Here is a 17,432-nt window from a genome sequence, read left to right on the forward strand (position 1 = left end):
AAAGAAAGAAAGAAAGAAAGAAAGAAAGAAAGAAAGAAAGAAAGAAAGAAAGAAAGAAAGAAAGAAAGAAAGAAAGAAAGAAAGAAAGAAAGAAAGAAAGAAAGAAAGAAAGAAAGAAAGAAAGAAAGAAAGAAAGAAAGAAAGAAAGAAAGAAAGAAAGAAAGAAAGAAAGAAAGAAAGAAAGAAAGAAAGAAAGAAAGAAAGAAAGAAAGAAAGAAAGAAAGAAAGAAAGAAAGAAAGAAAGAAAGAAAGAAAGAAAGAAGGAAGAAAGAAAGAAAGGAAGGAAGGAAGGAAGGAAGAAAGGAAGGAAGGAAGGAAGGAAGGAAGGAAGGAAGGAAGGAAGGAAGGAAGGAAGGAAGGAAGGAAGGAAGGAAGGAAGGAAGAGAGAGAGAGAGAGGGAGGGAGGGAGGGAAGGAAGGAGGGAAGGAGGGAAGAAGGAAAGAGAGAAAGAGAGAGAGGGAGAGAGGGAAGGAAGGAGGGAAGGAGGGAAGAAGGAAAGAAGAAAGAAAGAAAGAAAGAAAGAAAGAAAGAAAGAAAGAAAGAAAGAAAGAAAGAAAGAAAGAAAGAAAGAAAGAAAGAAAGAAAGAAAGAAAGAAAGAAAGAAAGAAAGAAAGAAAGAAAGAAAGAAAAGAAAGAAAGAAAGAAAGAAAGAAAGAAAGAAGAAAGAAAGAAAGAAAGAAAGAAAGAAAGAAAGAAAGAAAGAAAGAAAGAAAGAAAAGCAGACCCATCACGCTCTAGCTAGCCTTGAAACCTCAGGTATTCTGCAGCTCAACCCAAGACTTATCATAGGAACATATATAATACAGGGTAATAAAAATATAGATATATGCCCTTCCTCTCCAACTTTACCTGTTGAATTCCTACCTTAAAGCTCAATTCAAATGCTACCTCCTCAATGAAACCTTCCTTCCCTCAATGGCCTCCCTCTTTCCATGATATCCCTCTATGCAGTTACTTCTAATTTTGACATTTTGTTTTAAATTTTGTTTTTGTAGCTTTCTGATGCACTTATGTAATGTTATGAATAATAGTTATTTTTATTTGTGTCTCATCCTCTGCCAAACTGGAAGTTCCATGAGGGAAGGGACCATAAGTACTCTTCAGACATTAGAAGCTCAATAAATAGGTATTAGGGAAGCTGGGTGGTACAGTGGATAGAGGACCCAGGCTGGAGTCAGGAAGATCTGAGTTCAAATGTGACTTCAGACACTTACTAGCTGTGTGACCTTGGGCAAGTCACTCAACCCAGTTTGCCTTGGTTCCTCATCTGTAAAATGAGTTAGATAAGGAGATGGAAAGCCATTTTTGTATCATTTCCAAGAAAACCCCCAATGGGATTGAGAATTGGATATGACTGAACATCAACAACTAAATATTTATTATACATAGCATAAATACACAACTCAAGGATTCCTAGTGTGGCCAATCAACCTAACATCAAACCAGAGATTCAGGCTTGCCCAAAATTTTTATCTACAGTATACAGTACTGTAGATAAAAGAGTGAGTGAGATAATATTGATGCTGTCATTAAAATTCTTCCTTCTGACTTAGGATGAAAAAATGCTATCTGTGCCCAAAGAAAGAACTGATTGTGTCTGAATACAGAATGAAGCACACTCATTTTTTTTTTTTTACTTTATTTTTCTTGAGGGGAGGGGAGATCTATGTTTTCTTTCACAACATGACTTTTATGGAAATGTTTTCCATAATTTCACATGTGCCTTCTTAAGGAGGCTGGGGGTGGAGAGGAAGGGAAATCTGGAACTAAAAATTAAAAACAAAATGTAAAAATTATTTTACATGTCACTAGGGAAAATAAAAATATTAAATTGTTTTTTAAGTCTTCCTACCTCAAAGATCAAGTGATGTGCCTTCCTGACTGTACTAATACTGGTCAACTATAGAAATGGTACAGGTATGCAGGAAACAGACAAGCTTTGGATAAGATGCCTGCTTTGCCTCCTGGGTACAGCAGTGCACTGTTAAGTAAGCACTGAGAGAGATACAAGATTCAATTAAAAAAGACAAAGAATCTATTTTCATGGAATTTCTACAGATAAAGGAGACCGAAAAGCAGGTAACCATATATCAAAAGGCATTATATAAATGCATTACTCAAAAGGTTGTAGTTTGTGTCTCCAAATAATGCTAAGATCTGTGAGTTTTTTTCCTTTCCTCATTGCCTTCACCCCCGTCCTTCATCTCATCAAGCAGCCTTGATAGTCTGGAAAGGAATAGGGGCAAAATCTTCTTCTGGGAAGACTTTTCTGATGTTCAGTGATTTACTTACCACAATCTTTGTTTCATTATCACGGAATGTATCGATAGCCAGGGAGCCCCCACCCTGATCCTGGCTCAGTCGTTTCCTATTTGGCTCAGGTGCCCGGCCGGTGCTCTCTCGAACCCTCCTCCTCCAGCCCAGCATCCTCCTCTCTGCATTCCATGCATCCCATTCTGGACCTCTGCCTGGTCCCTGACCTGAGGATGAGGGGAGAAAACAATCATATCAGTCCCTCCTTGACTCCAAACTGTGCTTGAACTAGAAGAGGGCAGAGAAGAAAAATACTTTTTTAAAGATACTTTGTCTGCTCCTTTACAGAAGATATAACTAAAGAAGCTAAGCCTATAAAAAGCCAACCTACTTCCTCATCTTACTGTGGCACAGTGGAAAGAGCCGTGAACTGGGTACCAAGGGATCTGAACTCTAGTCACTGTCACTAATTAGCCGTGAAAAGAAGAAGCAGATCACTTCTCTCAGCATCATTTGATTCATATAAAATGAAGGTGGGACATCTGTTATCTCACTAAATTGTCAAGGTCTGGGGTTATCTGATACAGAAATATCCAAAAAAATAGGAAAAATTCTTGTGACCATCATCATGAACCAAATGTTTCCCTGTTCTCTGTGCCCCAAACTTCAGGCAGTTTACAGCTTAGGTTGACAAAAAAAAGAGTCTCCAGGAAACTTCCAACATTTAATAAGACCATACATAATATAGGGGAATAAAATGCACAGGCATATGGGAAAAGCCACTGAGGATGCACCATAGTATATGAAACCATAACTGCTATGGGATAAAGAAAAAAAAAAAAAAAAAGCTTCACATGGTTTTCTTGCTCAATCTTCTGGCAACATCATAGTACAAGGGCTAGTTTAGGATCTGGCTATTCCTGCTTTTTTACCTATTAGGTGCAGGAGACTTCAGAGGGAAGAGAGAAACTGGTGTCAACAACAACTTTGGTAAGAGTTGCTGCCATCTTATTCCCAGACTGTGCTAACACAGTCTGCTCTTTAAAGTTTATGCTATGGACTCATGATGTCAGTCACAAGGAGGGCTGTGTCTTTGACAGCACTTCTCAAACTCTCTCCTACCCTCTTAGATATTTCTGTCATAGAACACAGGACCCTGACAATGTAGTGAGATAACTGGCTGGCTACTTCAGCCTGTTATATGAGCAAAGTGATGATGATGATGATGATGATGATGATGATGATGATGATGATGATGATAACCATCCTCTTGTTCCTCCTCCTGAGTTCTTCACTCAAAGGTCCTTTTCCAATTCAACATTTACTCTAGATGTGGAGTACAGACCTATAATTCCTGCTAGTAGAGAGACTCAGACTGGTGGACTGGGAATTCTGAGCTGAAATGGCTAAAATCCACTAAGGTACCAATCCTCACCAATATAGGGAGCCTCATAAAATGGGGGCCACCAGATTGCTTAAGGGTGAACTACTCAGGTTGGAAATTGTGTTATTAAGTCCTATTTGTCTCTATGACCCCATTTGGGTTCGTTTTGGTGTATTGTTGTTGTTGTTGCTGGGGTGTGTGTGTGTGTGTGTGTGTGTGTGTGTGTGTGTGTGTGTGTGTTGGCAAAGATACTGCAAAGATTTCCTTCTCCAGCTCATTTTACAGATGAGGAACCTGAGACAAACAGAGTTAAGTGACTTGCCCCAAGTCAACCAGCTAGGAAGTGTATGAAACCAGATTTGATGTCTCCCTGACTCCAGGCTTGGGGCAACCTAGTGACCATGAACAAACACTGAAAGTGAAGCTGGTCAAAGCTTCCTTGCCTATCATTAGTAGCAAATTTGAGCCTATGAGTGGCTGCTACCTTTCTAGACTGGAAGAGATAGAGAGAATTTGTCTCAAAAATAAACAAACAAATGAATTGTGTACAAACCATCCAACTTCTGTATCTTTCAAATTAAAAAAAGGTTTCCATCCTACTTGGTCTCATGGCACCTCAAACCACCACAGATGTGCCTCTCAATGACTCTTTAATGGGTCTGTCTGTTGCAGATAAACTTAAGTACCAGGCAGGTGGATCAGAACTGTCTAATAAGTGCTCAGGTGCCTCTAATCAGTCTAAGAAATTTTGCCTTGAAATTAAGGAGTCCTGGACTTTCTTGGGAATCTTATGTGACCACAATATGATTTTTTTTCTTATTCCCCTCAGTGGGTGGGGAAGAACAACCTGGGTACTGGAGTAGGTATGGTGCCATCTCTTAGAAGGTGATGAGGATGGATATCCCAGGAGCCAGGGATGAGGACAGGGTTGGAGACACAGCCTGGTAGGAGGAGATAGTGCTCCCCACTGTGGGGAACACGGTTCATCATTAGACATTTTATTCAATTAAGTCATTCTTGGCGACTGGTGCTTGCTGGGCCCCTGCCTGCTGGTTCTCACTTCTCTGTCTGTAATTGGTACCAGATGTTCCCCGGGAAAGGACAAGACCACTCTGGGAGAAGGGAGAGAGGAGATCTGAAATCCCTTTCTCCAAAGATGCTGAGGGGCCACCCATGGATGAGCTAGGGACCAACCCTGAAAAGAGTGATGCTTTATCCTTTCCCAGTTTCCCAAAGGCCCTCTTCAAAGGTGCTCATAGACATTAGAAGGGACTCTGGCTTTGTGCCTTCCCTCAGGGCTGGGGTTGAGCCATGGAACCGCCTTCTAAGCTCCGGGTCAGCCCTGCCCCTTTGCTCCTCCCAACTAGGACTGTTTGTGCTAAGGAGCTGGCTGGGCTCCCTCACTTAGTAATGGGATTTAGCTCTAAAACTTGGGTGTTAGCCAGAGCAGAAGGGGAGCATGTGCAGAGCACCAGAGGAAGGCATATCACTTAGGCTGGATGATGGTGGAATGGAGAGAGGAATCTGAAGGTATCATTTAGACAAACCCAAATAGTATAGCTCAGACACAGCCAGTATGGGCAGAGATGAGCTAACAGCTGAAGGGACTGAAGAGGAGGGAAGAGGGTGAGGGAAATATTAAGTGCTGAATGAAAGGAATAAATGCTCAACCCTGGCACAGAGTTTCTTTACAAAAAAATAAAAGTAGGTTGATTTATGGAAATAAATTATTTATTTATGGAAAGAAATAATTTACTTTCATTTTTATCCTTTTAGCTCAAAGAGTGCTAAAGGACTTACCAAAGATAACACTGTTAATAAATGGCCAAACTAGGACTTAATCCTGGGCCTTAAAATTATACTGGGAATAGGAAAAACCTTAGGGATTATCTAGAGAGGAAATTCAAAAAGGGAACAAGCATTGGTACTCTCATGTTACATTTAATATATACTTTTTTTTTTAAACCCACAACTGCATGTAATAGACATTCGTAGTTTCATATATAATCTTCTTTTATGGCTTTTTTCTTGCATATTGAAACATTCATGATTGTTGATGTTTATGTAATAGAGAACTGACCTTTAAGGGCTCAGTTCTGGGAACAAGCCCAGGAGACCCATGTGGATGTTTGGAGAGCCCGCTTAGATTCCCAAGGTCCAGCGTCATTGGCCAGTGTCCTATCATATGTGTTAAGTATGTGATAATTTTTTTTTTTTTTATTATCTAGGTCAATTCCCTTTTTATAGATAAGGAAACTGAGACTCAGAAACAAGAAATGACTTTGGTCAAAATCTTACTCGAATAGGTCAAAACTCAAATGTCAGTGCCAGCGGACATCTGTGGGCACATATGCCTGGCAAGTGTACAGAGACCCAGCCAGGCTTTTCAGACCATTAACACATGGACACAACCCATGGTCTCTCCTGAACACACCACTCCCCATCTGTCATTCCTCCCTATCTTCCTCTCATTCTTAACTCTTATATTATCACCCCAAAGTAGGCACAGTGGAAGGGGCTGAGACTCAGTGGTGGGAAGCATCCAGCACAATGGCTTTCACCACCAGCCACCAGCATGTTTCCCCCTGATCCTGAGGTGGACCTGCCTCAATACACAGTGGGGTTTGTTTGCAGAGGGGAGGGCCACCTTGTGTGTCCTTTTCTAAGGAGCTGAAAGAGGGGCCACCATGTCCAGAGGGCCGGATGCCAAAAGTGCATCCAACTGGCTCTGGGAAATGGTGTCCCCACCCTGATGACAGTACCACCCACCCACCCCTGTTTCCTGGATGTAAGAAAAGTTTGGAAATAGGCTCACACCATGTCATCTGAAGCCTAAAATCTGTCAACAGCCCTTTTCTTCACCTTCACAATTCTCCACTCAGCTCTGTCTTCACATATAGTCCCAGCTGGACCCAGAATAGATCAAAAGCTGAAGGGCTCTTCCTTCTGTGTTTACCTTGTGGTCCAAGTTCTCTGAACCTTTGAATTAGGAAATCTGGCACTCTTGGTGCCAATAAAAAATAAGAGGATTGGACTAAATCAGAGGTTCCTAAACTTTTTTCCACTTGTGACCGTTTCACCCAAGAAATTTTTATGTGTCCCTGGGCATATACTTATATAAAATAGGTACACAAATCAAACATTTACTGGTTAAAAAAAAAATCAATGACAATAAATAATTTCACCACCCCCACATTCAGTTACAAGACCCCACATGGGGCCAAAACTCACAGTTTAAGAAGCTTGGGGTAAGATGACCACCAAAGCTTTCTTGAAGATCTAGCTCCTGTGATCCTTCCAGCACTGACATTCTACCCATACCTCCTCCACTGTGCCCAGGGCAAAGGTTAGCTCCTTGATAGTAAAACTCCTTACTTCCTGATTTCTAATATGGTTAACACTGGGATGAGGCTATTTCCCATCCCTGAAAGCCCTCCTCACTTGGGTGAGTTTCCCTCATTACTATTTGTTTTCTTTCCCAACCATAGACTATTCAAGTGAGTATTTCTGTCCTCTTCCTTTTGCCTCTTCTGCTTTTTGCCCAGGTACTAGGTCTGAAGGCCAGGGAAGGGAAAGCTATGGAGAGAGAGAAAGTATCTGGTTTGGAGAATAAAAGGGAAGTCTAGAATGGTGTCCAAGAGCTAAGAGACTAAAACCCTGAGAAGAGCACTGGATCTTCCCCTTTTTCCTGCCCAGAGGGCTTTTAGATTGTCCTATTTCTTTAGGTACTGCCTGCACCAGGGAATACATGAATTTTGGATACTTACTATTCATAGCTGACACTTAATTCCCTCATTCCTAACACTGAGTTCTATCCCAGACTCTATCCCCATTCCTGATATGAAGTCTTCATCCATGACTCTCCCATCCTTTATCATTCCTGATACTGAGTTTCATTCCAGACCTGAACCCTCATTTTTAATTTTGAGCCCTCATCCTGGACACCGAGCTTACCATACCTGACAATAGGCCCTCAGTCCTAGATACTGGCCTCCTTATCTTTAATCCTGGCTTCCCTCCTATTATAGAACTTTAGTTCCCCCATCCCATTTCTTGATACTGAGCTCTCAACTTTAGGACAGAAATTATTCAAATATGCCTTCCAGAGAAACACTGAGGGTTCAGCTAGCCTTTCCTCCCATCTAAGAAGGTCCTAGTCCAACCTTCCCACAGTGGCCTCATTTAACTCTTAAAATGCATATATTGATTATATGCAGGGGGCATCTAGGTAGCACAGTGGATAGAGCACCAGCCTTGAATTCAGGAGGACCCAAGATCAACTCTGGTCTCAGACACTTAACACTTCCTAACTGTGTGACCCTGGGCAAGTCACTTAACCCCAATCTCAGGAAAAAAAGAAAAGAAAAAAAGAAAAAAAAAAAAAAAAAAAAAAAGATTATACCCTCAGCATAGATCTGGGAGAAAAAAGTGAACATTAAAGCTGAATTTGACTGAATATATTTATATATATATATATATATATGAAAACTGCAAAGAAAAACTGGGAAGTAAAAAATGAGACACAAAAAGAGAGAAAGGGCAAAGAGAGAGATTTGATGTTTTAAGCTCTTTTCTGGGATCTGTGGTCTCCTCTCAGGTTACTGCCCGGATAGGCAAAAGGTTTGGAAATCAATGATGGGAAAAGAAGAGGCATCAGACCTTCTGTTTTGGACAGCTACTCTAGTCCAAGTTAATGGAAGCATAAAGCACTCAGTCATGTACCGTCTCACCTCCTATACTCCTTGCCCATCCTCACCCAGCCAGTCTTCTGTATGCATCCATCACCCTACCTCTACCTCTCTCTCACACATCCTGTTTCTCTCCATATTTTTTGTTTCTATTTGAAAGCTAAAACATTAGAAAATAGAAGGCATCTCAAAATTTTCTTGAAAAGAAATTAATTTAAATGTAAATAGTTATTAAGCAAGTAGAAATGTCATTTCTAATGAAGTATTATTTTTTGTTAAAATAAGTGTCAGGATCTGAATCATTTCCTTAGCTCCAGGTGCTCTCCCCAGTGGAGACCAACTCTCAATCAAGGATGTAATATGAGACTTAAGGGGGAGGGTCCATAATGCTTTCATGAGAGAAATGGAATATTCAGAAAGAGATAATGGGCAACTTCAATTTAACAAATACTTATTATTTAGTCTCTACTATGTGAGGCAAAAACTCTTAACCAAAACTTAAATAAAAAACTTAAATGAAAGGTATTGTCAAAACTGGAAAGCAATTGGGAAGAAATTAAGTTTAGACCAACAATGTATGCCATATACTACAATATGCTCCAAATGGAAATAAAATATATAAATATAAAAAGTCATATAAAGTATCTAACATTAAAAAAGAGAGAGAATGCTATTAGATAGTTTATACTCATGACCAAAAGGAAAAAAATTTTTTTTCAGAAGGCAAATTCTTAATTAAAAAGAGGATAGAATTAATCACAGGAGATAGAATGAACAATGTCTATTACATAGAACTGAAAAACTTTTATACAAAAATTTCAGCTATAATTAGAAAATAAATGGGTAAGTGAATAAAATTTTTATGACCAGTTTCCCTGGTAAAGATCTGATATTCAAGATATATGAGGAATTGATATGAATATATAAGAATGAGTCATTCTGTAATGAATAAATAGCTAAAAGATATGAACAGGTAGTTTTCAAAAAAAAAATAATGCTCCAAATCAATCATTACAAGAAAATGTAACTAAAAACAACTCTGGTTTTACTTCATATACATCAGGTTGACAAAGAAGGCAACAGTCAATGTTGAAAGGGCTATGAGAAAACAAGAATAGTCATTCACTGTTAGTAGAACATTAATTAGTTCAACCCTTTTTATAATTTAGAACCATATTTAAGAATGTTGGAGGGGATGTGGGAAAACTGGGACACTGATGCATTGTTGGTGGAATTGTGAAAGAATCCAACCATTCTGGAGAGCAATCAGGAATTATGCCCAAAAAGTTATTGAACTGTGCAAAGCCTTTAATCCAGCAGTGTTACTACTGGACTTATATCCCAAGGAAATACTAAAGAAGGGAAAGGGATCTGTATGTGCCAAAATGTTTGTGGCAGCCCTTTTTGTAGTGGCTACAAACTGGAAAATGAATGGATGTCCATCCATTGGAGAATGGTTGGGTAAATTATGGTATATGAATATTATGGAATATTATTGCTCTGTAAGAAATGACCAACAGGAGGAATACAGAGAGGCTTGGAGAGACTTACATCAACTGATGCTGAGTGAAACTGTAAGGGTCCTTTAAATGGGTGGCCACAGCGCAACAGGAGATTGAGTGCCCCAGAAGTAATCTCTGTGGATATAGGACTGCCCTGTGGGTGGGATCCTGGCCATATTGAGATAGCTTCGTAATGGGTGACGGCTCTCTCTCTGGTTAGCTGTGTGTGTGACCTCACAGGCCCTTCATAAGCCCACTGCAGACAGCAAGTCACTCTCTTTAACCTGGCTCCCTAGCCTGGGGGTGCCAAGCCAAGCTGATGGATAGCCCAGAGAGGTAAGGAGTTTGGTAGTGAACACGTGGGTCTTCAGACCAGGTGTTCACTAGGGAGCTAACAAGTCAGGGCATTATGTGAGTAGGTATAATAAAGGCTTTTAAGATTACACGTGGCTGTTCTTGAGTGCGCTATCAGTTATTAAACTATAGATTTAAGAAATCATGGCCAGAGACCTTTGAAGGCCTCAGAGGAGGCGAGCTGGGTAGAGTTGACACTGCAAAGATCAGTGGTCAAAGGTACTCTGTTGGACCTAGGACAGACTTGTAATTGTAACTGCCAGGAGGGCACATTACATGAAACAAGCAGAACTAGGAGATCATTATACACTTCAACAATGATACTGTATAAGGATGTAGTCTGATGGAAGTGAATATCTTCAACATAAAGAAGATCTAATCCAATTCCAATTGATCAATGATGGACAGAATCAGCTATACCCAGAAAAGGAACACTGGGAAATGAGTGTAAACTGTTAGCATTTTTTTGTTTTTCTCCCCAGGTTATTTTTTACCTTCCGAATCTGATTCTTCCTTTGCAACAACAACAATAACAACAAAATTCGGTTCTGCACATATATATATATTGTACCTAGGACATACTATAACATATTTAATATGTATGGGAATGCCTGCTACCTAGGGGAGAGGGTGGAGGGAAGGAGGGGAAAAATTTGGAACAAAAGGAAGTACAAGGGATAATGTTGTAAAAAATTACCTATGCATATGTACTGTCAAAAAATGTTATAATTATAAAATTAATTAAAAAGTGCCATATTTAACAAGTCACTAAACTATATATACTCTTTGACACAGAAATACAACTTCTAAACATATACTTTAAAGAACTCAAGAAACCTTCAGAGCATTATTTGTAGTGGCAGGCAACTGAAAATAAAATAGGTTACCATCATCTAGGAAATGTCTGAATAAACTGTGACATATGAATGTAGGGAAGTATGATTATACCATATGAAGTGACAAATATAAAGAAATTACATAATTTTAGGAAGTCTGATGCTGAGTGATGAAAGCATAACCAAGATAATAGTCAGTCAAACATATATATAAAGCACCTGTCATGTTATATATCAGTTAAATAATAATACTAGGGTTCATATCTTGGTCTTTTAACTATTACTTTTGCTACCATACTTCTACCAGAATGCTTCTCCATCCATCTATCTTCTTATTCCTCATCTCGATGGCGCAGTGGAGAGTGCAGGCCTTGAAGTCAGGAAGACCTGAGCTCAAATCTGGCTCAGATACTTAACACTTCCTAGCTGTGTGACCCTGGGCAAGTCATTTAACCCCAACTGCCTCAACAACAACAACAAAATCTTCCTCAGTTCAAATCCAGCTTCAAATACTCCCTCACTATGTGACCCTAGGCAAGTCACTTAATCCTGTTTACCTCAGTTTCCTCATTTGGAGAAGGAAATGACAAATCACTCCAGTATTGTGGCCAAGAAAATCCCAGATGGATTCCTGAAGAGCTGAAATGACTGAATAATAACTAGCTCCTATTATGAGTCAGGCACTGTATTAAGTTCTATGGATTTAAAAAAAAAAAAAAAAGGTAAAAGAATAAATTGCTGCTCTCCAATAAATTATAAGGTGACCAAAATAACATGAATGTGAAAAAAAAATCAATGAGCCTATGTTTTCTGAAAACTGTTGGAGAGGCAGGTGGAACACCTTTTGAGAAAGAAGCAGTGGACTAGAATTTCAGAATAAAGCCAGCATTTTCTTTTTTTTCCTTTTCCTTTTTTTTTTATTCAAAAATATTTTATTTTTCCAATTACATGTAAAGATAGTTTTCAACATTCATTTTTGTAAGATTTTGAGTCCCAAATTGTTCTCTGTCTCCTTTATCTCCCCCCACTCATGACAGCAAGCAATCTGATGCAGATTATGCATGTACAATAATTTTAAACATATTTCCATATTAATCATTTTGCAAAAGAAAAATGAGAACCAAAGGGGAAAATCATGAGAAAGAAAAAGCAAGCAAACAAAAAAAAAAAAAGTATGTTTCTATCTGCATTCAGTCTCCATAGTTCTCTCTCTGGATACAGATGGTGTTTATTATCCCAAGTCTATTGGAATTGTCTTGGATCAATGTTAGAAGAGCCATATCTATTATAGTTGATCATCACATAATCTTGCTATTACTGTAAATAAAGTTCTCCTGGTTCTGCTCATTTCACTCAGCATCAGTTCCCTTAAGTCTTTTCAGGAATCATACATTTTCTGACATGGCCAATGGGTTGATTTGTTTTTGCCTAACTATACAGAGTATCATTAAGACTTTGGGGATACCTTGTATTTATATTAAAAGGATGGTTCTACAAAGGGATACAGTGGAGAGGGAAATGAGAGGAGAAGAGTCACTGGAAATAATATTAAAAAAAAAAAAAAGAAAAAAGCAACTATATATATATATATATATATATATATATATATATATATATATATATATTTTTTTTTTTTTTTAAATTTAAAGTGCCTACTATGTACAAGGCATTAAGGTTTAAAGAAAAACCAAAATGGTTCCTGCCCTCAAGGAACTTTTCTTTCTACCCTGTGGCTAGAGAAGTTAAGCATAATGCAAGGTTGTTATTGTTGTTTGTCTTTTGTTCTCAAAGAGGACCATGATATCAGAGAGGAGATACCATGATATGCAAGTGAACTAGAGTTGAGTGAGAGAAGCCTGTGCAAGGTCACCTGCCTCGCTTTTCCCTTCAGAGTCATCTGGGTACAGTGGCAATATCGATTAAGACATATCCATTAAGACGACTAGAGATGGCTAGTGGAAGGAGAGATTACTAGCCACTGGAGGGAGCAGCAAGAGCTAGCATCTAAAATAAGCCTTGAAGAAACATAGGGGTTCTGAAATCAGGGATCAGGTGGTAGTGCATTCTAGGGACGAAGAAAGGCTTCTGAGGATGGATGGAGGTGAGAAATGTATGTCAGCTTCAGAAAATAGCTGGTGATCTAAATTGACTAGACTATAGGCTACCTGAGGGGAAGAAATTGAAATTGAAATAAGACTGTTAAGGCAAATTAGAGTAAAACTGTGGAAGGGCTTGTACACCAGACAAATAGAAAGGCAATCAAGAGCTACTGAATGTTCCTGAGCGGAAGAATGATGTTTCATCTTAGGAAAATTATGTTGGGAGAGACTGGAGACAAGAAGATTAATTAAAAGGCTACTGCAGCAATCCAGGCAAGAAGTGATAATGTACAGAATTGTGTGAAGAACAAGAGGATATACTCTTTTCTTCTCCATCTCCCAGCATCCTATTGACCTTGCTAATGGAAGCCTTTCCCTAGCTACAGCTCTAACTAGAGTGCTTTTGTATCTTTCTAAAAGAACAGAACTGAGTTCTCTGGGTATAACCTCTTCTGGCTCACACAGACTCCTCCACTGAGATTTCCTTGTGCCAGAAATCAAAGAGCAGGAACCTTGAAAACCAAGTCTTTCCACAGCTTGGGGAGTGGTGATGGGGAGGATAGAGCAGACTAAAATAAAGGATCGTAACAAATGTATCTTTCTAGAATGAGTTCAATTTCCAAGCAGCCCAGATTCTAAGGGTGTAGTAGATCCCAAGGGAAGCCTGACAAAGTGACTAGTGGGCCAGAACTTTGATTTAGGAGAACCAGCCTTGAATCCTGCCTCTGCCATGGGATCTCTGATTGAAGCTCTGGCCTCAGTCTTCTCATCTGCACAATCTGGAGCAACAACACCTTTCTCACTGGGTGGTCTTGAGAGTTTTTTGAAAACCTTCAAGCACTATTAAAATATGTTGTTGCTATTTAGCCCAGAGGCTGCTGAAGGTGGAAAGGGTGAGAAGAGAACCTAGTTAAAGGTTTGAAAGCTTTTAGAAAAAGTGGAATAAAGGCAGGGGAGAAAGTAAGATGTGTACGTTACAGCTCGTACTTTGTCCCACTGGGGTAGAGGAACAGAGAACATAAGTACCCCCACTGAGATGACTGGACCAGCCAATTAATATATGGATCAATAACAACAATAACAAAATCTGCCTCCCCCCCAACCACAGGAGAATTTCCCTTTGAGATCTTCCTGTTCTCCCCTTCCCGCCCCTACCCTCACCCCCATTACCACAAGGAGACTGTCAATCCTATTCCAGTTCCTTTCCTTGTGGTTGGAAAATCCTCTTTAGCTTTAACCTAATTTGGGGAAAAGGATAAAATGTCTTGAAGGTTCTTATGGGGGAAGGGTAGTGGAGACCAAGGCTTGACTTAGTGTTCCCTCCCTTCCACCCAAGGCAAGGGATCACGCTTTGAGCTGCCTCCTGGAAGGGGAGGATAGGGTGGCAGCAGAAGCAGTACCAAGGCCATCTTTACTACCTAACTCAAGGCAGAGCTGCCTTAGCTGGCCACAACACACTCTACCCACCACCGTCCCTGAACCAGAGCCCTTCCGCGTTCGGTGGGTTCTTCCCACCTGGTCCCCAAATCCTGTGCTTCAAAGGTATCCGGGTCTCTGATTCTCTCCCCTTGCACCTCTCACTCACACTAAAGTAGAAAGATAAGGGCTGTGGAAGGGACCAAGCACAAGCTTGGTGACAGGAAGACATCCTGATTTAGCCCAGACCTGGTAATCCCAGACTCCAGCCTGAGGCGTGCAGGACCCCTCAACTTCAGTTCAGTCTGACGCTTATGGTCTCCCGGAATTCCCCGGCTATTCCCTTTCCCACAAGGGTTTCTCCACAACACCTATGGGAGATTAGGGTGGATTGGCACCCATTGCCTCTCCCACCCCGTCTCACACCCACACATACTGAGATTTCTCTGGAAGACTCCAGATCTGGATCCAGGACTGCCTTACCGCAGCTGAGCCCCAGTGTCCTGTGCCCATGTGCTCACATATGTGCTCACCTATCACCACCGAGACTCACAGAACCAGAACATGTCAGAGCTGGAAAGAAGCTTGAGAAATTTACTCTCGCCCCTTCTTTGGGAAACCTCGAGCTCCAGGAAAGAGAAACGAATTGTGTTCTCCCCCTCACCCATCCTGCCTCTAGTACCCTCCTGCACCCTCCGGAGCCTGGATGCTCACAAATGCATTCATCTGCTAGCATGTTTGCACATGCATGTAGCCCCCAGGAGCGCGCGCGCGCGCGCACACACACACACACACACACACACACACACACACACACACACACACACACACACACACACCTGCGCGCCCTCTCGCACACTCAAACAGCTCATAGCTCTCCTAGCAGGGACCCCCTCCCCACCTGCCCCCGGCCATGCCAACTTTATCCCCTCCTCCTACCTGCTCCCTGATCCGGGCTCAGCCCACCGGCTGCCTCCCTGAGGACCGCCAGCAGGAGCCAAAACCCCCCCCTCATGCTGGAGTTCGGGGGCCTGGGGCCCCGGGACCTTGGCCCCCCAGTCCCTGGGGTCTGGCCGGGACAAGGGAGGAAGGGAGGGAGAGGATGGCTGGACTGGAGGCAGACGCAGGGGGCGCCGGCTGCGAGGTCCCCTTCCCGAGCCAGGGACAGGAGGACGAGAGGACTGAGAGAGGGCCGGCCAGCCAGCAGCCTGCCTGCTGTGGGCTGGGAGCGAGGGAGCAAAGCGGCAAGGGAGCGAGGAGGGAGGGAGAACCGCGGCAGCTGGGAGCCGGGGGGAGGGGGCGGAGAACGGGGCGGGGGAGGGGTGGAGGAGGAGCTAGGGCCTGCCCGCCAGCCCTCCGACCCGTCTGCCCGCCTGCAGGGAGCAGGACTGCTGCTGGCAAAGGGGCTAGGAGCCCGCGGGCGGCGTGCCCTCTCGTGGCCTCCCCGGGGATGCGGCTGGCGGCCGCCGACTGGGTCACTCCCAGGAGACTGGGGGAGCTACACCCCCCCATTTCCATATCGATTACTGGGTTATCAAGAAACTAGGAGGTCCGCGCTTATGCCCATTTTACAGATGAGAAAAGTGAAGTTCGGAGAGCACTGAGTTCAGCGGATACGCACCTAGGTTCGAATCTTGTCCCGCGCACCTTACCAGCTGCCTGACATTGGGCAAATCACTTCCGTCTCTGCCTGTGGTTTACTTGTCCGTCAGCGAAATAAAGGGGCTCTCCATCTTCAATCCTTTTTTGCCCATTACTCGCCTGGGTTTTTAGAATTAAAGATACCAGCGCCAGCCTTTCTCCGGGGGTCTGGAGTAACAGTTGGTTGGCACCAGTCCCAGAGAGTTCTGTACCCACCCCACACCCCGAATCCTCGGGGCTTACAGCCTCTCTGACGTGAGCACCTCCCACCTACTCTGTGTATCTCACACTCTCACACGCACACACACATACACAAACACACAATACACAAATACACACACGCGCACACACATACACAAACACACAACACACAAATACACGCGCACACACCATGTACACATAGTTGTTCGATGTTCTCTGCTCCCGCAGCTCGGGACTCACTCACTTTTACCTCCCTTTGTACTCCTCGGGGCTTAGCACAGTGCCCGGCATTTACTAGGCGCTTAATAAATGCTTACTGGCTGACCAACTTTTTTATTCTCTTGGAAATAGTGTTATTTAATTTTACTTTTTCAGTTGACAAGAATTGATTTTCTCTCCTCAGATTTTCTATCCCCTCATTGAACGACAAAAATAAATTTAAAATTAAACCTTCATGACAAATATTCATAATCGAGTGAAGCAAATTCTTTTATCCGCCACATCCAAAAATCTCTGCCTCGTTCTGGAATTTGAGTCCACGCCTCCGTGGGAAGGCGGAGTGTGTCGCCCCCCCCCCCCATTCTGTTCTTGGATCCTGTTTTGCTGAATATCTTTGTTAACTTCCCTGAAGGGAAACTGAGGCAGGAAGGAGTAAGAGCGCTACTAATTTACCACTCAGCCCAGCTCCGGCTGACGGACCTTATTTGGATCTCCTTTCACTAAACTCTGCCTCCAGAGTTACAATATTGCTCCCTGACATCCCGCCCCTGTCCCGGAGGTCTTTTTTAAACCGTCCTCCCGGCACTGGAATCTTCCCCCAGGCCCAGTGAGTCAGGAGGTAACCAACTCCCCAGCCAGACCAGACTCTAGGCTGATTCTCCTCACTCTGAATATCCTCCATGGTGTCTGGTCCCCAGCTTCCTCTTCTGGACCAGCCAGGCCAGCAAGGCAGGAGGCAGGGGCAGGGAGAAGGGGGATGGTGGCCGGGGGGGGGGGGATGGGTGACCACCTATAAGTACTCTGGGATGGCTCCTCCCCCCAAAGCCACGACGAGCCAA

General features: G+C 42.4%; 1 protein-coding gene across 1 annotated transcript in view; it reads right to left on the minus strand.

The window, feature by feature from the left end:
* PLXDC1 (plexin domain containing 1) overlaps positions 1-15,801 on the minus strand; it is a 98,498-nt gene extending 82,697 nt beyond the window's left edge. The window contains exons 1-2 of the mRNA XM_074261356.1: positions 15,472-15,801; positions 2,293-2,480 (exon numbers count right to left, since the gene is read on the minus strand). Of these exons, the coding sequence (XP_074117457.1) occupies positions 2,293-2,480; positions 15,472-15,547 (264 nt within the window). The 5' untranslated portion in view covers positions 15,548-15,801. The remainder of the gene's footprint in view (positions 1-2,292; positions 2,481-15,471) is intronic.
* Positions 15,802-17,432: the final 1,631 nt, after the last annotated feature.

The sequence above is a fragment of the Sminthopsis crassicaudata genome, chromosome 4 (assembly GCF_048593235.1).
Source record: "Sminthopsis crassicaudata isolate SCR6 chromosome 4, ASM4859323v1, whole genome shotgun sequence".
Taxonomy (NCBI): domain Eukaryota; kingdom Metazoa; phylum Chordata; class Mammalia; order Dasyuromorphia; family Dasyuridae; genus Sminthopsis; species Sminthopsis crassicaudata.